At 46.6% G+C, this 23,822-nt stretch overlaps 1 protein-coding gene across 2 annotated transcripts in view; it reads right to left on the bottom strand.

The window, feature by feature from the left end:
* DISP3 (dispatched RND transporter family member 3) overlaps positions 1-22,634 on the bottom strand; it is a 48,855-nt gene extending 26,221 nt beyond the window's left edge. The window contains exons 1-3 of one of the 2 annotated variants that reach the window (XM_071448788.1): positions 22,308-22,634; positions 4,229-5,165; positions 2,061-2,280 (exon numbers count right to left, since the gene is read on the bottom strand). In XM_071448788.1, the coding sequence (XP_071304889.1) occupies positions 2,061-2,280; positions 4,229-5,156 (1,148 nt within the window). In that variant the 5' untranslated portion in view covers positions 5,157-5,165; positions 22,308-22,634. Of the gene's footprint in view, positions 1-2,060; positions 2,281-4,228; positions 5,166-10,055; positions 10,414-22,307 lie in introns of those variants that run through there. The other variant, XM_071448787.1, reaches the window with a different exon arrangement.
* Between the last annotated feature and the right edge of the window lie 1,188 nt (positions 22,635-23,822).

Below are 23,822 nucleotides of genomic sequence, written 5' to 3'. Positions count from 1 at the left end.
GCAGAGGGAGAGATTAATCAGAAATTATATGATTTACCAGGTTCTGCCTCTGGAAGCAGGCTCAGAGCAAAAATAATCCAACATAATTTAACCAGGACTACAATAATGCTGCACCACAGGAAGCTATCAGGGATCTGAGCTTTGGAACTGAGCCTTGGCCTCAATTCCTTTTTGGCTTGTCAGAATCACAATCTGCTTTCCCAGCCCATTGCTGAGAATGCTCTGTGGCTGCCTGCACTCCAACCTGCTTTTGAAGATCAGCATCCCTTCACTCTGGGAAGCACCAAGACTCAGGGCAGCAGGAAGCTGGAGTCTAAGAAGGCACAGAGACTGGGACACACAGCCTTCTGTCACCTGCCTGAGTACTGGAATGCTCTTTTAGCTCTATTTTATCATCTCTCTCTCTCACAAGCACTGAGCAAAGCTCTGTTCAACCAAGAACCTGGCAGTGAAAAAAGCCTGCACTTCCTGAAACTTATCCTGCCCTGAGACTCCCTTCCCCACCTCTCTGTACAAAAAGCAGAATTTGATCCACAGGTTGAGCAGCCTTGAGTAAAGACTTTCATCCCCTGCATCACACCAGTAGTGGCCAAATTCAGAGCAGGAAGAAAGTTCTGTTTGAGCTAGTGGAAGTGGATTTGTAAGACAGAAGCAAAAAGATCCTATGCCAGACAAGCTCTCAGTGGAAAGACAGGCAGTAGATTCAAACTTTGTCCCCTTTTCATTGTCTCTGTTGGTGTCTCTGGCATGTGGAAGTGGCAGTAAAGGGAAGCATATGAGTAGTTTTCTGCCATATACTCCCCACCATCATTCACAGCTCTGTGGCTGAGCCCATTTCAATGGAGATGCTTTTTCATCTGGAGCATTATGCCATGGCCACTGTTCAAGCCTGACCAGCAGTCCAGGCTAGCATGTCAAGCCTTCTGTGCCTGGTGCCTTCCCAGTGAAGCCAAATGGAACATGGCTATCAGAGAACAGAATAGAATAGAATAGACTAGAACAGAACAGAATAGAATAGAATAGAACAGAACAGAACAGAACAGAACAGAATAGAATAGAATAGAATAGAATAGAATAGAATAGAACAGAATAGGCACTTCTGCCCTGGTGTGAACTTTAAGGCAGAGCTGTCACATTCATATTTTCTGGAAAAATCCCCTTGCCCAAGATGTTGCTCCTGGGAAGCTGAGAAGCCTCAGGGAAAAAGGAGAACAATAATTATCCGATTTGCTTCTCCTGTGTTTTGCTGCTTTGGAATGTGTTTGGACATTGTTTATCCACAGGTGTTTGTTTCATTGGTTTCATGTGAATTGTTTTGACTTAATGGCCAATCAGGCCAAGTTGTGTCCAGGCTCTGGAAAGAGTCAGAAGTTTTCATTATTATCTTTTTAGCCTTCTGTAAGTATCCTTTCTGTATTCTTTAGTATAGTTTAGTATAGGAGTGTGCCTCTTGTTGATAGAGTGACAAAACTATCTTTTGTCTCCTCAAAAATAAAAAAAGCCCAAAAATTTCTCTTCTCAATTAAGTGAAAAAGCTACTTCATAAGTCTAAGAGACCTCACCTCAAACTTAAGGATAGCTAATTAAACAGAAGCCAGAAAGTCCCACCTCTGCAATTTAATAAAAAAAGAAGTGAACAAAGAAACTAATCACTTTTGTAAGGTGTTTTACCAGCAACAAGAACCTCTGGTGCCTGGCTTGGCTTTTCTCTGTTTGTTATTTTGCCTTTCATGAAACCTTTTTGTTTCTAACACTGCAACAAAAGCCATCCTGCTGATTTTATGCCTCCAAGGGTGCTGAGCTATCTTGGGTGTATTACAGACCTCCAAAAGCTTATTAGACCTAGCTTGAGGAGATTACTATAACAGTTTAGTATAATATAGTATCATAAAATAATAAATTATCCTTCTAAGAACATGGAGTCAGGTGCATCGTTCCCCCCTTCATCTGGGAACCCCACAAACACAAGACAGAGCTTTTACCCTGCAAGGTCTGTTCCATCCTGAGCCCTTCCCTGCTCTTGTGCACTCCCACCTGCCCTGCCCACAGCCTCCCCTCACCTCGTGGACTGCTTGGCCAGCATGGCCACGTAGGTGATGACAAAGTTCTGGAACTTGCGGCGCTGCTCCTCCCAGCGATCCTCCACCGAGTAGTAGTTGGGCAGTGGGGCCCCGAAGAGGATCTCACTCCTCAGCAGGGAGCTCTTCTTGTTCTCAGCAGACAAGCCCTCATCCACATACCAGTAGAATTCGGGGTGGGTCATGGCCAGCTCCAGGGACCCTGCAGGAGAAAGCAGTGCCACTTTTGTTAGGTGCTGCTTGATTGTCTCAGCAAGGCACGGGATCCAGTGTGCCACGGGGAAACTGGGGGTCATCCTGTCCTTCCTCAGAGCAGTGCTGACTGCTGCTGCCTTCCAGAGAGCACGGGATGCAGTGTGCCACGGGGAAGCTGGGAGTCATCTTGTCCTTCCTCAGAGCAATGCTGACTGCTGCTGCCTTCCAGAGAGCAAGGAGGGCCAGGAAAACGTGGATTGCAAAGACTCACATCCCACTTCTGTTCTGTGACTGCCTGTGTTACTGCCTCATCAGGGACACATCTTCCACGTGACTGACCTGAACTACAGCACCCCCAGCCAACACCATCCTGATCAACACCCCCACTGCTGCACGCTCTTCCTTCTCTTACACTGGGACAATATTTTCTCCATTACACCTGGAAGCACAAGAACTAAGCAATGCCCATGGAAGAGGAGTCCTGGCTCTGCTGTGACCTGGCACCTCTGCTATCTGATGGTGTGAGGGTTGCAGAGATGGAGGCACTCAGCTAGTTCTGACTAAGAGACGCTGCCTATCTATTCCCAAAATCCAGTTCCCTAGAGTTTGGACCAGAAAGACCAGGACCTGTGCTCTTTCCTGTTTTGGTAGCAGAACCGTTACTGGAGCAGATGGACTTAATCCTTTGCTTGTTCCCTGCATGGCTCCTGGACAGCGACCCTCTGCAGCCTGGCTCGGGAGACAGATGGAGGGTACATCCCACAGCCACAGCACACCCACAGACTCCTCATGAGTCACCTCTTTGTCACCACCCAGAGCCTCTGTTCTACTAGAGGTGCACAGCACAAGGTACAGAGCTGGGAGGAGGAGGCAGGGCCTTTTTCCTCCTCTCCTTATAGGAACCTTTCCAGCTGGTGACTCACAAGCTGCCAGAACAGCCCACAGACCTCTTTAATCTGCTCTGTCGTGTAGGGAAGCTCATCCCTATCTGTTTTTTCAAGCTCCTGGTATTGCTCCAGTGAACCACAGTCATCTACAGGGGACAAGGGTCAGTAGAAGACATCTGTACCATGCAGGACACCCCTTCACTTGTCCCTCTCACTTGCCTGTGGGGGTCTGTGTGACCTGTGACTGGAGTTGAAGGGTTGAAAAAGGGGCCCTGGTGCGGAAAAGACAATTCCTCAAGGCACAGCCCAGCAGCATCTTCCTCTCCATACAAGGAAGCCACTCCTCTTAGCTGCACACCATTGACTGCCTGAACCTTGTTGGGATCTTTAGCTGCTCAGAATGACCCCGAGAAAAGTTCCAAAGTCTCTTTTCCCAGCCCCGTGCTTGAAGAAGGAGTCAGGGCTCTTCATTTCTCAGTCTCAAGGTTGTTTATTGTATCTTATCTGGAAAATTCTTTCTCCTGCCCTGCTGAGTTCCACTCAGCAGGACAGTTCCAGGCACTCTGCCTGCCCCTGGGGTGGTCTTGTGGTTATGTCTTTATACTAAAAACTACATGTACAATGTTTACAATTACTGTCCAATACCTATCACCTGTGTCAGACAGTGAGCTTCTACTCTAAACCAATCTGTAAGTGCCACCATCACAGCAGAAGATGGAGGCCAAGAAGAAGAAGGAGAAAGGCTGGACATGCCCAGATCCCTCCATCTTGCCCTCCTGGATCCCCATTCTAAAAACCCCAAAATCTACTTTTTCACCTTGTGATAAATTCACTATCATTCTACTTAATTTGTCATGGCTTGCAGATCTTCATATAAGGTTGGTAACTTGCTCCACAGGTCATAATCAAACCCACAGGGGCATCTTGGGCTCTGTGCCAGGGTCTCTGAGCCCCCTGGCAGGGGTCTTGGCCATCCTGGACAGCCAGAGGGATGTCCTGGGTCCTGACAGAACCTGAGGAGAGGCATTCCTTGAGCATGCCAGCCCCTGCCTGTGGCCCTCAGCTCACCTTGGATGTCAGCAAGGTCTTGTCCCATGCCATCGTAGTAAATCTTCCCTCCTCTCTCAGTGGGGAAGAAGTAGGTCATGAGGGAGCTGGGAGGGGAGCAGTAGGAGTAAGAACCCAGGGGCAGGTCCTTCAGGACCTCATGGGGCTTCCAGCAGAATTCACGGAAGCGAGGGTGGTCCATGATCTTGCGCTCCACCTCGTGGATGGTGACCAGGCGCTCCGTGGTGAAGATGTTGTTCTCAGAGTCGCCCCGAGCCAGGAAAATGAGCTCAATGCGCCAGTGAGCGTGAGTCTGTGTGTTAGCACTGATGTAGGTGCTGGAGTAGTCCCAGCGTGGGGCTCCCCTCCCAACTCTGGAGCTCTGGTTTGCTGTGCTGGGGTGGGGCTGGGGCTGCAGGGAGCTCCCCCTGCCCTCCGCGGGGCTGCGCCTCACCCGCGCGCTCACCCCGAGGTGGGAGGCGTTGAGGTGGAGCTGCTGGAGCTGCTCAAAGATGAGCCTCTGCAGGGTTTCTGAGGTAAAGTCAGCCAGGTCCCGGCGGTTCCTCCCCCAGGAGCCAAACTGGGATTTGAGGGCCAAGGCGAGGGCGTCGAAGCGCTGCGAGGACTCGTGGTTGCGGATCTCGAAAGCGTTGTAGGAGATGTCAATGTCCAGGGCGGGGTAGTGGAGGAACATGACGACAGCAAGCACAGCAGGGATGGCACAGCCCAGGAAAAGGATGAAGCCAGCACAGTAGGGGTTGGTAAACACCCAGCCAACAATATTCCAGAAGCCAGACATAGGCAGTGTGACACACAGGGGCCTGACTCTGCACGGGCTTTTCCCACACAACAGAGCACCCTCACGCCTCTTCCGGGAGCTGAAGGCCACATCTTCATCTTCCTCCTCTAGCCAGGCATCCTGTAACAATGGGTCATCCTCTGTGTCCATGTCCAGCACCTGCACACAGATAGAGCAGTCAGCAAGACCCAGCAGTGGTGTCACAGGCACAGCTGTGAATCCACAGACCCGCAGCAGCAGAGCCAGGACACTCCAGTTCCCTCAGGAGGAAAGCATCGCTCCTTCCAAACCCCACAGATCTGCTGCAGCCACTGAAACAACAACCTTGTCATGGGGCATCCCACATTCTGCCTGGCAGAGGAACCAGAGAGGGAGAGGTTCAAGTGACAGTGCCAGGGCCCAGTGCTGTGGCAGAGGAAGGCTCTGCATGGCTCCAGGAGCACCAGGCAAGGAGACTGCAGCAGGGATTCACAGTATGTTGCTCACCCTGCAGCAGCATGAACACTTAATTAGCTAACCTGGCTCTCACATCCAGGAATGGTTCATGCTACCAGATACAAAATGCAAAGGAGTGCTATCTTCCTCTCCTTAGAACTGACAATAGATTTCCCCTGGCTATTTATGGCTTTGCCTCCTAACCAGACCCCCAAACACAGCACCTTGTCAGCCCCAGCTCACAGTGCTCACCTTTGCCAGGCATCCAGTGAGTTTTCAGAGGGGTTGATGTGTGCAAGTGTGGGTGCAGGTGTGAGGGTGTGTGTGCGCTTCTGGCTCAGTGTGCTGCAGACAACTTTTATGAAAAATCCTTTCCTTAGGATTTGTTCTCCTGAAAAGCTGAGAGGCCTCAGGAACAAAATGTAAATATTGATTATCTGCTGCTGTGGAATGCAGCAGGTGGATCTGTGATTGGCCCACGTTGGTTGTTTCTAATTAATGGCCAATCACAGTCCAGCTGTCTTGGACTCTCTGTCAAAGCCACAAGCCTTTGTTATGATTCTTTCCTATTCTATTCTTAGCCAGCCTTCTGATGAAATCCTTTCTTCTATTCTTTTAGTATAGTTTTAATGTAATATATATCATAAAATAATAAATCAAGCCTTCTGAAACATGGAGTCAGATCCTCATCTCTTCCCTCATCCTCAGACCCCTGTGAACACCATCACAGTGTGCACAAACATGAACATTTCATGGGGAAGATGAATACTGCTATAAATAGCTGGGGGAAATCTACTGTCAGGTCTAAGGAGAGGAAGATAGGGCTCCTATAGCTGGTGTGGGACCCCCATCCACCACTCAGCTGCCAGGGACTGTTCCCTTCAGCCTGTAAGGGACAGCCAAGCTAGAACTCCACATTAGTGTAGACTGATGCTGCAGGAGCTCAGGTGTAACCTCACTTGGGCAGGTTGGGTGTGTACCTGCAGTTACCTTCCTTCTACCCCTGACTTTTCTCCCATTGGCCTGGGGAATGCAGTTACTGTGAGATCTGAAAAAGGATATGTGTTCTCTCTTTAGAAAGAGAGGCAAAGAGCCACAATTATTTCATTACTGTAGACTGATGCTGCAGGAGCTCAGGTGTAACCTCACTTGGGCAGGTTGGGTGTGTACCTGCAGTTACCTCCCCTCTACCCCTGACTTTTCTCCCACTGGCTGGGGGAATGGAATTACTGTGAGATCTGAAAAAGGATATGTGCTCTCTCTTTAGAAAGAGAGGTAAAGAGCCATAATAATTTCCCATTTTATTGAGTTACTGAAGAGAAGGAGGGAAAAGATTCTTATCCTGAGACAGAAGAGCTTGCATGTGACAAGAAAGGGAAATGAGAGAGAGCAACATAATAATAAGGCAGCAGAAAAGGGATTACAGCATCTTCTTTCTTAACCAAGAGCTAAATCCTCAACTCAAGGATGGGATCAGTTCTAAGGTATCTCCCTCTGATTTGCTCATCAGTTGTCATGGTCTGGACTGCAAACCCCAATTTGTAACACGTGGGCACCTATAATGTCTGGTGACCAACATGTGTTACACTCTAGCTGCAGACTGGCACAAATTCTGGTACTGATGTGAACTCCAGCACGGAAATTTCTGGAGAAGCCCCTGTACACACTCACATGGGAACTGAGGGAAGGATCAAGGAATTGTTCTGGGACAGAGGCATGGGCAGGGTGGGTGGCACCTGCACTGTCCCCAGCAGTGCCAGCCTCCCTCTGCACAAAGGGTGCACATATTGCCTGCATCCACAGCTCTGAACCCCCTCCAGGAGAGCTGGTTCAGCTCCAAAGCCAGACATGGCACACTTAGCACTGCCCTTGGCACTCATCTGGCATTGCCACCTTCCTCAGACCCTGCCTGGATCAGGGTGACAGCCTATCCAACCCAAAACATGGCAAATTGAACTGGTGGGGAAGATAAACCCTCAAATCATCCAGAAGGGGATTGAAATGCATTTTTTTTCTGCTTGAATTTCACTTGAGGGCTGGCCTGTTTTCCCTCCATCACTTCTCATGCTATCCAGAGACTCTCAGCACTGAATCATAGCCCAATTACTTTTTCAGCTCCAGGATACACACAGAGAACTTAATCCTGCAGCCTTCATTAAAGCTCTGCCTCACTTCTGAGCAAGCTTAGCCTGCGCCAGGTTGAAAGAGGCAGAGGATTAGAGCACTCCTTGGAGCCCTGGGTCTGTTTCTTTAGAGAAGAGGCACTGATTCAGCTGGTTTGGGTAGGCATATAGATTTGCTGGGCTTCCCTCTGCTATTTCCAAAGCAAACAGGCTTCCTGCAAGCGAGATCCAGCTCAAGCCCCAACAGCCCCACAGGGATTGTCATTCGCTTGCACCTCAACCAGGGAAAACACCCATGCAGCTCCCACAAGACAGCTCTTTTCCAGGGACATCTAGAAGAAAGAAAGTCATTGGCAAGTTGGAGAGAAGCAGTGACAGATGAGGAAGCTAATTACACCTGACCCGACTAATTAATGCTGACTTTCACATTAAAAAATCCTCACTAGTGTTCCATTTCAATTACCCAGTTGTTCCTTCCTACAGGAAAAAGGAAGCCTTGTGCAGCACCAAGCTAGAAAGAAAAAAGGAAAGGAAGCTCAAGACTAGAAGGGAGGGAAAGACAATTTCTGTAATACAGGAGATTCTCATTGACAAAATAATCAAACTTCACACTGGTTTCTGCCATGTGCAGAGCATTCACAGCAGGGCTAGCAGTTTTGTGCTCCTGAAATCTTCTGGAGTTTCGACTAAAGGCAGCTTTAATCCCCTTTGATAGCAGCATGAAGTTCCTGTAAGGGGGAGAGAAATAGCCTTCATGCTTCCAAATTATCCTAAGAGCATCTGGGTCCTGGCAAAAGCCACATCTCTGTGACACAGAGCTGCACACAGAACAACTGGAGGGCAGCATTAATGTACCACACTAAAGCAGAGCTCCACAGGGACACCAGGACACAGCAGCTCTACACTTGAATCACTGAGACTAATCCAGAAGCCTAATTTTAAAACACAACCAAGAAGGGCTTTCTCAGGTCCCTGTTCTGTGGCATTCACATTCTCTGAAAGAATCCTTTTGCCCGGGATTTTTCTCCTGGGAAGCTGAGAAGCCTCAGAGAAAAAGGAAAACAATTCTTGTCTCATTTGCTTCTCCTGTGTTGTGCTCACATGTGGAATGTGTTTGGAGATTGTTCACCCACAGGTGATTGTTCCATTGGATTCTGCTGTGAGTTCCTTTCCTCATTGGCCAGCTGGGGCCAAGCTGTGTTGGGATTATGGAAAGAGTCACCAGTTTTCATTATTATCTTTTTAGCATTGAGTAAGTATCCTCTCTGTATTATTTAGTATAATATAGTATTCTTTAATATAATACAGCATTATAAAATAATAAATCAGCCTTCTGAGAACATGGAGTCAGATGCATCATTCCCGCCTTCGTTTGGGGCAATGCAAATACAATACCATTCTCCCTTATCAACACAGCTATCACTGAGGGCATGGAGTCCCTTTCCCAGTGCAGACTACTGTTCATGAATTGTTAAACAAAACAATAGGGAGAGTTAGATATGGTTTTTTTTCCAGCTGGAAGTCTGACTTTCGGAAGTCTTGCACTCCTGGAAAAGTCAGGCAGGCCATGGACACCTCACCCTGAATCTCCTATAAAACTTCTCAAAACATTGACTTAATTCAGCCACAGACCAGAAGCTGTGCCTGAGGATACATCACAGAGAGAAGCTGTTTCAGTGGGATACGAGCCCAGAGATGCACATGCTGCTCAAAAGCACTGGTTTGATCTGCTGGCTGAGCTGCCTCACCATTATTAGTTAAGCAGGTTCACTTGCCCAGTTGCAAGCACAGCACAACAACAAGGCTTTAATCTATTTTCTTTCTGTGTGCTTTGCTTTTCCCTTTCCACTTGCTTTAAATCCTTTAGTAAGATGCAGAAAAACACTGCCAGACCCCAGGCACTTTGCAGATCAGAATGATATCAGAATGCTCCAGCAGTGTAATAATATAAATATGTGTTTGCTGGAAAGAAAGTTCAACAAAATTATTTTAAAAAAATTTATATATATATATATATATGTAAAAGCTCTACAGTCTATAATTCCATTTGCCCACAAAAAGCAAGACAATAGGCAGGGCTGTATATAGGAAAGAGGATTATCTGATCTCAAGCTTTTATGAAATCAAGCACAGGCACATGCAGCCTCATCTCTTACTGAGGTGTTCCCTTCCACTGCTGACTGTTCCACCCCTCTTCCACCTTACAGGAACTTTTATGCCCTTGCTAAGATAAGAGCAGCTGGAAACAGAAGGATCAATGATTTTAAGTGATTAGGTTCAACGATCTTTTCCAACCTAAATGATTCTACCATCTCTCAGACAGCTTTCAGACTGGACAAAGGCTGCTTAGAGCACTCTCAGCCTACTGTGCTGAGGATCTTCTGCATGCACCCACCTGCTATTCCAGGCTCTGACAAACACTGATTAGACCTACTCATAATTGCATGCCAAAAACAGTGTGGAAAGATTAGCTGCAAAGTCAAGCACTCACCAGTCAGGAAATGCCAAATTCAGGCTCAATACAGCGTCCTCAATTTGTCCCCTCTTTTGTAAATGCTCTGCAGTGTAGTTTTGCTTCCAAGCTCAGTGTCCAAGGCAAGGACTCAGGCTCCCACCAGAGCATGCAATGATGATGCTCCCCAAACCCAGCAGGTATTCAGTGCCCTGTTCTCTCCTCATCATTCAGCGTGTGGTCTCATGCCTCATTTCCTGCATGCTGCTCATGCCTGCCTCACAGGCAGAATTATTAATTTCCTCGTGAGCTTTTTAACACTGCCTGTCATGACAGAGTCTGAGGGCTGAAGAAACAGGGCTGAACTGAATCTTCTCCAGCATCTCAGAGGAGGACGGGGTGGTGTAGTCTGCATCTGACAGATGCAGGAGCTCAGGAGATGAAGGAAGAAGCAGATATTTATTTTGGGTGCCTGGTTTGACACACAAGGTACCAAATCTTTCTGAGGGCAAAAATGGGGGCTGTGTGCAACAAACCACAAACTCTGCTGTGTTCTGCAAAGATAATTTGAGCTGTATCATCAAACATAACCATCACTGTGCAATGTAACCTTTGTGCTGGTGAGGGATATCCAACCTCCACAAGGAGAGCCAAATTCACACCATACACATTATGAAAAATGTGTTTTTTATGATTGGCTTTTTGCAAATATTAAAATGAATATTATACGTGTTATGTTCAAAAGTTATGCTGTGTTAATTTTCTTAAGTAGTGTGTTAAATACAGTTTTAGGTTATAACATAATGTTAAAATAGAAACTATGCTATGTAAGTTACTTTTTTATAAAGAAAGGATTCACACCAAGGTAGCAGCCACAGGACACCTGAATCTTTCAGAGAAAAAGAATTTATTGCTCTCTTATCAGAAGAAACAAACTTCTCCCTGCCTTGTTGTAGTGCGTTCTTATATTTTGTAATACCTTGAAGTAGTTGGTTTTGTATTCCCATGTTTTTCCCAAATGGTTTATCCCAGACTATACCCCCCCCCCTCCTTTTCCCTCTACTCGTGTTATCCCTTTCCTGGGATAAGATCTCCAAAACCCCCACCCTGGCTCTCTGCCAGTCACCTCGACATCCCAGCCCCCTACCTAGAAGTTTCGGTCCAAGTTGTCGAGTGATTAGCCAGGGGCCAAGGGTCAACCCCCCAAGTCCTGCCCCATACGCTGCTTTGTATGTCTATCCCCCCAGCACCCATCCCCCAGAGATACCTATTGGTCAGTAGGATTTTATCTATGTTAGTTTCCTCCCCCCTTTAAATGTGAGCTCCAGACTTCCCCCAGCGCTCTCGGCAGGAAGCCCCTGAGGTATCGGAGCTTGCTCGGGACTCCTTAATAAAACCTTGGAATATCCCCTGCTGGGAGTCGGCCCCTTTCCTCTTCCACCGACGTCTCGGTCGTCTCTGCTGCAACGAAGGCAACCAGCCTGAGTGCCCTCAGCACCCTCGGGGCACAGAGAGTGTCTCCCTGCAGTCGGCCGTGGTGGGGTCACCCCCCCCACTCTCTGCCGACCCGGGTAAGGCCCAGGGACAGTGAGGGACTTGCAGAGAGACTGGGACACTGCCTTGCTTATCCCTGAAGACACCATTAGGATTCAGAGGAAGAAGCTGACACTGCCCAGACAGAATCCTGTGTTTGAATGGAATTTATGCATCATGGATGAGGTGTATGAATATGCAACAGGCTGTTGCTTTTAAGGGTTAATCCTCTGTTAACGTGGGTCCTTTTTCGGGCTTATTTTGCCCAGAAAAAGGTACCTGGACTGTCCATAACTCTTTGTTGTTATTGTCTCATATTGTCCTAATCCAAATTGTCCAAAATTATTATTACTCTAATTATATTACTATTTCTATAACCATTTTATTACTATTCAACTTTTAAAATTTAAATGTGTATGGCATTTTTCACACACATTACCAAAAAGAACCTAGTAAACTGCCCCAAAACACATGCTTTAAAGTACTGGAACTGTCACTTCTCAAAAACAAAGGTCACCAAGATTTGCTGACATCAAACCATGCACGTTTAGTGCCCTGACTTCCTGGGATTGCTGCAGAGGTATTCCTGCACGAGCACTTTGCTAACACGCTTGTCGCTGCCAAAGCAAATTAATTTCCTGATAAAATAATTTGCTCCTGGTTATTGTAACTAATGATTGTAGGTGTCAGAAGCAGCGTCTCGATTATAATCTCACAAAGCATGCCTCGCAGCCCTGTGCCATGTTTACTGCTTAAGTTACTTGTGCTGGTGATAAGCTCTGCTGTCACTCAGCTATGTGGCACTTCCAGGTTTCTGCAAACAGGTACAAGCAAGCTGAGGCTCTGATATGATTCAGAAATGACTTACCTAACCACTACAAAAATTACTTACCTTACCACTGCAAAAATTACTGTCTGAACCCCTGCAAGTTGCTGCTGCTCAGTGAAGGGATCACTCCTGGCTCAGCCAGGTGCCTTTGGGTGCCTTGGCAGATTTCAAAAGCACCCTGGATCCCACCTGCTGGGGCCCAAAGGAGCGAGCTTGTCCAAGGTATGTGGATTCCCAAACTCCAGCACCTACCCCTGAGCACCTGTGCTCAGAGCAAAGCCTTTGCAGATCATTAAATGCACATGGCTGCCACAAACCACAGCCTTGCATTAATATCCCATTTCCTGTTTCTTTTAACACTTGTGGGTGTAATGCTGATGTCCTAAAGCAGTTGTTTTTCTGTTATCTGTACTGTAAGATGGAGTTTATAAAAGGTACAGTTTGAAGTTAATATTTGAATTTTCTTAATGCATGTTTTTACTGAGCTGTCAACCCTGGTCATGTGCCATGGATTCTTGAGGTTGCTTTTTTAGGTAAAATGTTTAATGCTTAAAATTCTGGCAAAATAAAGTTCTCTGATTCGAAGTATCACTCTAGGAAGGAATGTCAGATCAGAGAAGGCAATCATCAATTCCCAAGCCAATGCAATAAACTGCCTACCCCAAAGCTTGTGTGCTGCTGTTTTACAGATACACTCCAGCTTTGCACACCACAGTCACCCTGGAAAGGAAAGCCAGATCCTGGTGGCAGCGACTACCAGTCATTTATTATTGTACTCAGTGCTCAGCCTGCCCAGTTTACATTAACCACCAGGACTGACACCATTCTGTGCTCAGCTGCAGGATTCCCATGCAGACTCTGAGCCCTCTCCCCAAACCCACCCCTTGCAGTGGGAGGAGGGACACAGGGACAAGGGACAAGGGACAAGGCTTGGCTGTGCAGCCTCATCCATGTGCAGATCCCAGCAGTACTATGCAGCTACCTGCTCTCCTCTCATGAAAACCCAGAGCTTGTGGAATTACATCAATTTGCACTGCTATTTCACCTTCCAAGAATCAGTGAGAAATCTGGAGCAGATGTGCAATATCCAGAGGCTGGAGAGCCTCTAGTGCCACACAGCTCACTGGTCCAGAGCAGGACCTGGGCAGGCACAAGGGTTTTCAGAAGATGTGAAGACAAGGCAAGCTCAGTGCCTGAGCAGCAGGTCAGCAGATCCCCTGCCAGTACAAGGAGTCAAAGCTCACTGCCAGCTGCACCAGCCATGCAGAAACTCACATTAAATATTACAACAGCCCAATAAGCACAGCCCTGCAGACCATTGGAAGAGGAGGGGGCAGGGATTCAGAATAAGCAAACAGGATTTAATGACACGTTCGTCTCAGATGGGAAAAATGCCAATCACTTGTTTTTAAAATTTTAAAAGTTCAATACTAAAAAAATGATTATAAAAAATAGTAATATAATTAGAGTAATAATGATTTTGGACAATTTGGATTAGGACAATATGGGACAATAAAAACAAAGAGTTATGGACAGTCTGAGTACCTCTTTCTGGGCAAAATAAGCTCGAAAAAGGACCCACATTAACAGAGGATTAACCCTTAGAACAACAGCCTGTTGCATATTCATACACCTCATCCATGATGCATAAATTCCATTCAAACAAAGGATTCTGTCTGGGCAGTGTCAGCTTCTTCCTCTGAATCCTAACCAGCGTGTTCATGCCTGAGCAAGGCAGGAAGAAGTTTGTTTCTTCTGATAAGAGAGCAATAAATTCTCTTTCTCTGAAAGATTTAGGTGTCCTGTGGCTGCTACCTTGGTGTGAGTCCTTTCTTTAAAAAAAGGCATCTTCCATGGCATCCTTTCTATTTTAACATTATGTTATAACCTAAAACTATATTTAACACACTACTTAAGAAAATTAACACAGCATAACTTTGAACATAACACATATAATATTCATTTTAATATTTGCGAAAAGTCAATCATAAAATAGGCATTTTTCACATCAGAGAAAGTCCAGGATGCTTCCTAATACAAACAAGAGACACCAGGAGCTGGTTCCCATTAGTCACTGTGCAAGGGAGGGAAATGTTGCTTGCAACAGCTCCCAGAAGCTGCCACGTCTCTAGGATACAGATTTAGGCCACCAGAACTGAGCTGAGACAGCAGGAATGTCCCTCCTCTCTGCTCTCTTCTCCTCCCTCCCAGCAGTTCAGAAAGAGGCAAACATCACCACTGTCCTTATTCCCCTTCTGCCACCAAAGATGCAGAGATCCAGAGCCACAGGAGCTGCTGTGAGTGGCAAGCAGCCAGCCCAAAGGGACAATTTCACCTGGAAGGATCAAAGCATTCCAGCCAATTGTTCCCAGCTTCTTACTGCATCCCAACCTTTCAGACAGATGCTCACAGGCTGAGATGCTACATGTGCTATCTCTAAGGACTAAGTCCTGCAGTTAAAACACAAAAATGAAAGAAATATTTGTGGCTCTTCTGTTAGTTTTTCCAGCTTTCCTGAGGCAAAGCACATAGTCTGCTCTGAATTGCTCTCATATTTTGGAGTTTGAGACTTCTATCCTTTCACAACCTGCCTTGTTCTAAAGACTCCTGGGAATCCCCTTCACAAGGAAACACAGACTATTTTTGAAAAGACATTTGTAAATTGATTTTCAAAAGGACACACTCCGCAGCCCTGTGTGGATGTGGAACTGTGTCTGGCCCTCTGAAAACCAGGCTGCTGGCTGAGTACAAGAGGAAAGTAACCAAAGGCACTTCCTGAATCAGCCAAAGAAATGGAAATGCAAACAGTACCAGGATCTGCAACATAACCAAATAAATGAGCATGTAGGCAGGGTGATGTACATGCAGGAACTAATTTAGCTGCATAGAAGCCAAGATTTGGGTCCAGAAGGAATTATCTCCCTCACAACACCTCAGAATTACAAGGTACTGCAAGAGGTCTGTAAAGGAAATGTCACAAAAAACTTATTTGTCTACTACTTACAGTAGAGCTCTCTGTTATTGGAATCTAAACAAGGCCAGATGCTTTCCTGTGCCACTTACACACAAACCCATGCTAGGAACTCTGCAGTCACTGTGAGGAAACGTGCATCAAGGAATTGGTTCCAGACAGCAGATTTACAGGAATGAAGCTTTGCTTCTTTGGGGTAAGCACTGCCACAGGGGATGAAACATTTACCTGCTGATATATCTTGTTTCCAGTTGTCATAGACTGGGGTTTTATAGCTCCCTATGATGCTGCAGCTTTTCTATCAGGCTCTGTGCTCAAGCACACTGATACCAGAGACAAGCATGCAATGGACCAAAACCACCCCAGACCACAGCTCAGCTGCCCATCTCACTGTCATATTTTCTGGAAAAATCCCTTTGCCAGGATCTCTTCTCCTGGGAAGCTGAGAAGCCTCAGAGAAAAATGAAAACAATAATGATCTGATTGCTTCTCCTGTGTTTTGCTGCTTTGGAGGGAATGTGGTTTGGAGATTGTTTATCCAACATGTGAATTGTTTTTACTTAATGACCAATCACAGTCCAGCTGTGTCAGGACTCTGGAGAGTCATGAGTTTTTCATTATTATCTTGTTAAGCCTTCTGTAAGTATCCTTTCTCTATTCTTTAGTATAGTAGAATAGAATAGAATAGAATAAATAGAATAGAATAGAATAGAATAGAATAGAATAGAATAGAATAGAATAGAATAGAATAGAATAGAATAATAAATTAGCCTTCTAAGATCATGGAGTCAGATTCATCATTTCTTTCCTGCCACGGGGGAGCCTGAAAATATCACACCCATCTCTGAGCCCTGTGTGAAGAGCTGAGAAGCAAGGGTTAGGATGGGGAGAAAAAGAAGGGATGGGCTTGGAAATACAATTCAGTTTGGATGTGGAAAGAAATGGCTTGCAGCATATACATCAGACTGTGAGACACTCCACTGAGAAACAGATCCAGAGACTGGACACTCCAAATGTCTGGAGGGCAGGTCCAAGGTGGCTCCTGAAGAAGCCCAACCTGCCATGCCCAGAGGTTGGAAATTGCAGGTGCAGAGAGAGCATCCTCTGGTTCCCACCAGCAGAACTGCTCTGCCATTCTCACATCGGGTCTTCCAGGAGCAGCTGCAGTCCCTGAGGGTTCAATTCACCCCGGGAAGGTGGATCACAGTCAGCTGTGGGCAGCTCAGGACTCCTGAGCTGTGAAAGGCAGAGTGTCCAGTTGTGGGGGGATCCCTATCACACTCAACTGCCTTGTTCTTGCAGGAAGAGGGACCTTCCTGGCTCTAAGTAACTAAAATTAAACCTTTGAAGCTTGTTTCTCCAACTTTTTTCTGTCTGTCTTTTCTTCTGTTAATGGTGTACTACTCCATTTATTAATCTTTTCTGGTTTTCAGTGCTGTAAAAGCATGACTCAATAGTCGTGCTCAGACCTCAGAAAGCTTCCCTTGGGTGCTCCAGAGGACGGTCAATGACAGCATAACAGACGAGTCATAAATAACACTCAGCTGGGTGCTAATGCAGGCAGTTGTTGTAGCCCACGCCTGAAGCACACTGCTACCAATGGGAAAATTTACAAACTCACACGTAGTTAAGCTTTGCTGAAACATATCCTGGACGGGGGTCAATGGAAAGTCTTTTGCTGACTTCACTTAGAGCTGGATTAAGCGCTTAGGCTGTCTCCTCCATACTCCTGAATTATTCATGATGGGCCAGACACTGCAATCCATACTCACACTGCACTTAATCTGTCCTTTAAATTGATTTGCATTAGTCTGAGTCACAGGCACCACAGCCTTCCTCTTTAACAGTCTCACTGAAGGCAGCAGAGCTATTCATGAAATGAGGTGCTGCTCTGAAAGAGGAGAGAGGCAGAATCCAGCCCTTAGCAAAGGCAAGAACAGAACTGAGAGGAAATTCACCCTGGTGAAGGTACAAGATGAATGAACTCAGGTAAATCTGTGTTAAATCAATCATTTGAAGAGATAGGCTGTTCTGCAGTATCGCAGGTGTGAAAAATGTTTTTGTGATCCGTGTCAACTGGCAATGAAATCAGCAAATGCTTGTATCTGCTGTGTCAAAAGTGGATCCCAGTTCCCTGGGATAACTACAAAGAACAGTTTTAAAGTTTCTGACTGAATAGGCAAATAAAGCATTGAAATAGAAGAAATACAGTAGAATAAAGAGATGAGATAGCAAGATGACTGATGCTTAGAATAAAATAGAGGAGGTTGTGGTAAAGCTAAAGGGATATTGCAACAAATGCTTAAGTATAATAAAAAGCTTGATGCACTTGACAAAAATCATGTGGCAGACACCAGTGTAAGGCCTCCCTCCAGACGGCCACAAGAAGGACAGGAAGCCAACGACCACCTGGAAAGATTGCTGATCCCAGCCTATCGATATTTGCTGATTTGGACTAACACAAGCACACTGGAAAATTCTTTGTAGGCTTAAAAAACAGTATAAATACTCTGGTGAAGCTGTTGTGGTGTGTGCCATGAGTGCAGCAGTGACTCTTCGGCCACCCAGTGCTGCTTGCTTGCTTTCTTTAAAATAAAAGATATGGAATTAAAATTCGGTTTGGCTATCAAAATTTTATATGAATGGGGGGAGATTGAGTTCTAGCAGCTAATATTTCATTGCTCAACTTCATCACGAGGTTTGAAAACACATTTACAGAGCCAAAGAAAGTTTTCACACATGCCTCGTGAGGACTGCTTACCTCTCTAAAGAGAGAGAAACAGCCAGGTGTGTGAAAAGGAAGAAGGCAGAGGACATTGTTAAAAATAGGTTAGAAACTGTAGTAAAATAGTTGATCATTAAGCATGTACTGTTAGTTTGGTTGTTATATTGTAAAAGGGGTTAAAAGGGTAGTTATAAGAAATACTGTACTCAACAGTACAGTATTTCTTATAACTACCCTCAAGCTATATAACTCAAGCTATGTCAGGGAAGGTACAGGTTGGATATTAGGAAAAAAATTTTCACCAAGAGAATAATAAAGTACTGGAATGCTCTTCCCAGGGAGGTGGCAGAATCACCATCTCTGGATGTGTTTAAAAAAAGCCTGGACATGGCACTTGGTGCTATACCTGGTTGAGGTGTTAGGGCATAGGTTGGGCTCGATGATTTTAGAGGTCTCTTCCAACCTCATTATTCTGTGATTCTGTGATAACACACCTCAGCAAAGTGCACCACGAGCCAGCCTGGAGAGAACTGCAATGGCCAAACAAGGCCTAAAACCTTCATGCAAATGAAGGATCCAAACAGAAACCAATCCAAGGGACAAAAACCAGGATAAAAAGGGGCTCCTGACCCAGGGAAGCTGAGCCGTTCCCCTGGGACATCGGGGCCATCGCTGCTGAAGGAGCCCCAGGCCCGCTCCTGCCCGGCCCGGGCCCCCTTGCTTTAGGCCTTTCTTTTATTAGAATAAATCCTCAAATCACTTCAGTACCGGGAGCCTGCTCTCATTTTTATCGTACATCTTCTGTTCTTCCTGACTGGCACAAAAGCAATAAAAAGTGCACAAGACTGCCAAAGAAGTGAGGAGCACTCCCTCCTCCCAGTAACCAGGCCCTCAGGCCACACTCCTTCCTCTGATCCTGCAATCCCCTCCAGCTGCTCAAATCACAGATAAACTCTCACCACGGGAGAGCCGATTACCTGTAAGTTTCACCACTAAACCCAAATTTATAGTCTGATACCTCTAAACAAACAATGGATTAAAAATATAAGCCAATCACGTAAGTAAAAGGAGAAATATTTCGCACTACACTGAGAAATATAATGGGGTTTGATTTTTTTAGAATGAATGTATTTGTTCAGTTCTCATTTATGTTAGTTAATCTTGATAAGATTAGAGGATTAAACCAATTGTATGCTAAATACTTTGTGCTGAAGAGAGTTTCTGACAGGATTTACTGCATGTTGGCATGCACAGAAACCACAGCAGCATTACCCAGAGACCCTGCGACTCACAGGGGGACCTGTTCAAACTTCAGACATAAAAATCACATTTTATCCAGATTTTCCACATGCACCGGCGTATGAACTTCTATCCCATTCCAGTTTCACTCGGGCGTATTTATTAAGTACTCATACCCAACAGGCAAGTCTTTGTATAAGCAGCACTTATCTTGGAGCACTGGCATCACAAGAGGATTACAGATGTGCTGTGGCTTTTTTGGATGTAAAATGTTAACATCTTGTGCATACCCTCTCCCTGTGCCAAACTGAAATGCACCCATCCTATCGCTCTCATGTGATTTGATAACATACACACACATCACAGCCACCCCATAAACTCCTGCAAAATACAGCTTGTCAACAACACTTCATTTGCAGTTCAGAAATTACAGATACAGAAGGGGTCAGAGTTTTCCTGTAACCTAACTGCTTAATCTGTTGGTGTGACAAAGGCATTTGTGATGTTTAATTCATTAATACTGAAAAAAGCACAAGATCTTGGAAGGCACAGCCAAGGACACACTAGATATTAAAAGAATTTTTAGCACCTAGCAAACACATTTCCCCCAAACATCTAAAAACTAACAGCAATTTTAACAGTGTGAAATCCCTCATTTATGTGCCCCCAAATTACAAAGAGCCAGGTCAGATATTGCCACCTTGACTCCCTGTAAGTGCCCTATTCTATGGTAAGGAACCACATGCACAACAAGGGTGTTTGTCAATATAGCTAAAAACACCACACTAGAGCCAGTGAGGGAAATCTGGACAGAGTATAAGTGACTTCAGCTTGTGTTTAGGGTTGTGTGTTGGGGGTTTTTCTCTACCCCTGAGGAGGAATTTTCCCTGTACATTGCAGAGACTGAATCGCAGTCATCACCACTGTGGGCAGTTGGAGATTGGGTGATGCTGATGCTTCTTCCCCAATGCCAGCCCAGTTCTCACATATTACACTGTTCCACACTGCTCTGGGCCATTGCTCCCTCAGCTTTCCCCTTGTGCCTCTAGGTGAAAGGGACACAAATGCTTGATGGGTAGTTTCCCCTTAAATCATTTTCCTATTAGATAAGCATTCTCTCTCTGTAGAGGAACATCTTCCCCATGGGAATACTGCAGGTATGCACAGGGGCAGCAGGAAGAAAGGAAGAATGGATCTTTTATCATATTAAGCATTTCCATTCCAGCTTTGTTGTCTTTTTCACCAGCTCAGTTCTGTTTTATTCCAGGCTTAGAGAATCAAGCTATAAGGCTCCAAGGGGTAAAGAGACTAGTTTGATGAGTCTAACCTCTAAAGATGCATCCAGGGTGATAAAAGAAGTGAAATATCTTCCTTCAATACAGTTGTTGTGTTGCTAGGTTTCCATCTAGATACACAGTCTAAAAGAGCAATTAAAGGAAGCTGGTGCTGTGGATTCTATCTTTATCAACACTTCACAAGGTTACTGGTGAGAAAGAAACAAAAATATTGTCCCCAGGCAGAGTTGTTCTGATGAGGACAGCTAGTTTCAAAAGCTTACACAAATTTTCATGGGGAAATTGTTCTTAAAAGCCTGAGTTTCTAAGGTAGCAAATTTTATGTGTATCAGGATGTGGCTTTGTGAGCAAAAGGTCTGTGTGTTTATTTGTCATTTGAATTGCTCTTCCAAAGCACAAGTCCTCACCCCACTCAACCAGTCTGTCTTGCTGCAGCAGACGAGGACATCAGCCTGGTTTTAAAGGAACTTATTTGTACATTAAACACCAGCAGACTCTGCACAGCTGTCAAAATACTATTCTAATCATTGCATAAATGAAGGTTGTTAACCAGCATGCTGCTACGGCTGTGCACAAAACAAAGGTGCAAGAGACACAGGATGCATCAACAGGGCAGCTGCAAAGTCCCGCACATGCCTGAGGGATTGGCCACTTCCAGCTTTGTCTGGCCTGGAATTTTTCAGTTTCGCTCAGCTCCCAGTCTCTCAAGTGCTCTTAAATTCTTGGGCAGTAGCAACCATCCCTGCTCGTTTGGCTTGATCATGGCATCACCAAGGAAGAAAGAGAAGAGATTCTTTCCCTCCAGGACAGCGGCTGCTTTACTGGCACATCTTTGGAGACCACCTGAATGGCAAGAGCCATAAGGACCAAGCTAAGTTGGGACTGTTGCTAAGCAATGAAATGTCCTTATTAAGTGGTGCAGTGTTTTTAGACAGGAAAAGTCCATTTCTACACAAGCTGGTATAAAACAGGAAGGTTCTAGTTACGTGATGCTCTTTATATCTTTTGGGCACACAGCAGATGAGGATCCTGCCTGGCTGGACCTGCTAACACCCCTGAGTACGGCCAATACCCCACTGACTCTGCTCCTCCTCAGGGAGGCTGGCCAAGCCTCCGTGAAGCCAGGGACACAAAGCTCCTCAGTTCTGGCTCCCAACTTTTCCCTCAGGAGAGCAGCCCTGCTGCAGGCGCAGCTCAATCAGCTCGTTATAGAGGCAGCCTCCCGGGAAACGATCTCCCTGTGCATATTCATGAACTATCCACAGCTCCCAGCGAGAGTTGGCTAAACACACAGCTGAGGGGGTTTAGCTGCTGAATTGCCGGGGGGAAGAAAAAAGGGAAAGGGGAAGAAAAAAGGGAAAGGGGAAGAAAAAAGGGAAAGGGGAAGGGGAGAGAGGGGGAGTTAAAATAAAACAAAAATAAAAACCCCAAAAAAACCCAAAAAAAAAACAAACAAAAAACCCAAACAAAACAAAACAAAAAAAAAAAAAAAAAAAAAGAAAAGAAAAGAAAAAGAAAAAAAAAGGCACGGTTGTCTCTAAGCACTGCGGGACCGGGGAGCCCGACCGATACCCCAGTCCACCCCCCCGAGCAGAACCGAACGCTGAGGACAGAGCATCACGGCAGACGGGCTGTGCTCACAGACTCCCAAAACCTCGCAGAGCCCCGGGGCCGCGGAACCGCGGAACGCATCGCTCACCTCGGCCCCGCCGGGCGGCAGCAGCAGCAGCACCGCGGGCTCGCGGCGATGCCGGGCTCCGCTCCGCCGGTGATCGCTGCAGCCGCGGTGCCGGTCCCGTAGCCCTGACCCGGCCCCGCCGCCGTTCCTTGGGATGCCGTTCCTTGGGATGTCGTTCCTTGGGATGCCGCTCCTTGGGATGCCGCTCCGCCGAGCGGAAGGGCGGGCGGGCGGAAGGGCGGCCGGCAGCGGCCGCCGCTGTGCCGGGGAGCCGAGCCGAGCCGAGCCGAGCCGTGCGGTGCGGAGCTGCGGGGCTGCCGCCGCCCCGCCGGGCTGCGGGCGGCGCTGTGGCCGCACTAGAAACGGCGGATACCAACCAAATAACCCATATAATCCATATAATCCATATAACCCATATCAACCATATAATCCGTATAACCCATATCAACCATATCAACCGTGCCCCGTGCGCGGCCCGCGGTGCGGCGGTGCCGGGCGGACAGGCAGCCCTGGAGCGGAAAGCAGCCGCACCGCAGGGCCCGGTAGCGCCGGGCAGGGCGGACACTGCGCTCAGGAACGTGCCCCGGTGCCAGCCCGTCCCGCGGAACTCCTCAGAGGAGAGGGCAGGTAACGGAGCGGCTGCGGTCCCTGTGTCCCCTCCGGGATGCGGGTCCCTGTGTCCCCTCCGGGATGCGGGACCATCCGGGACTGCCCCGCCCGCCCGCAGAGGGAGCCCTTGGTTTGCAGGCTGCCCTTTGGAGAGGGATGCTGATGCCTCCTGTGACTGCAGAATGGGGATGGGAGTCCGGCTCTGCCACCACGCCGAGACCGGGGCCGTCTTGGGACGGAAACTACCAGAAACTTTTGCAGCACCTGGCCTGTTAAAAATAGGTTAGAAGCTGTTGTAAAATAGTTGATAGATCGTTAAGCGTGTACTGTTAGTTTGGTTGTTATATTGTAAAAGGGGTTAAAATGGTAGTTATCAGAAATCCGGTACTCAGCATACCATAACACACCTCAGTAAAGTGCACCACGAGCCAGCCTGGAGAGAACTGCAATGGCCAGTCAAGGCCTAAAACCTTCATGCAAATGAAGGATCCAAACAGAAACCAATCCAAGGGACAAAAGCCAGGATAAAAAGGGGCTCCTGACCCAGGGAAGCTGAGCCGTTCCCCTGGGACATCGGGGCCATCGCTGCTGAAGGAGCCCCAGGCCCGCTCCTGCCCAGCCCGGGCCCCCTTGCTTTAGGCCTTTCTTTTATTAGAATAAATCCTCAAATCACTTCAGTACCCCTTGCTTTAGGCCTTTCTTTTTATTATAATAAATCCTCAAATCACTTCAGTACCCCTTGCTTTAGGCCTTTCTTTTTATTATAATAAATCCTCAAATCACTTCAGTACCCCTTGCTTTAGGCCTTTCTTTTTATTATAATAAATGCTGAAATCACTTCAGTACCAGGAGCCTGCTCTCGTTTTCATCAGGCCGGTGCTGCAGGTCCAGCCCATCTTAGAGCCAGGGCTTTTGGGCTGTACTCAT

This window comes from Agelaius tricolor, unplaced genomic scaffold (genome assembly GCF_023055355.1).
Source record: "Agelaius tricolor isolate 1412-34295 unplaced genomic scaffold, bAgeTri1.0.p SCAF_28, whole genome shotgun sequence".
Classification (NCBI taxonomy): domain Eukaryota; kingdom Metazoa; phylum Chordata; class Aves; order Passeriformes; family Icteridae; genus Agelaius; species Agelaius tricolor.
This window is presented reverse-complemented; position numbering and strand designations above follow the sequence as displayed.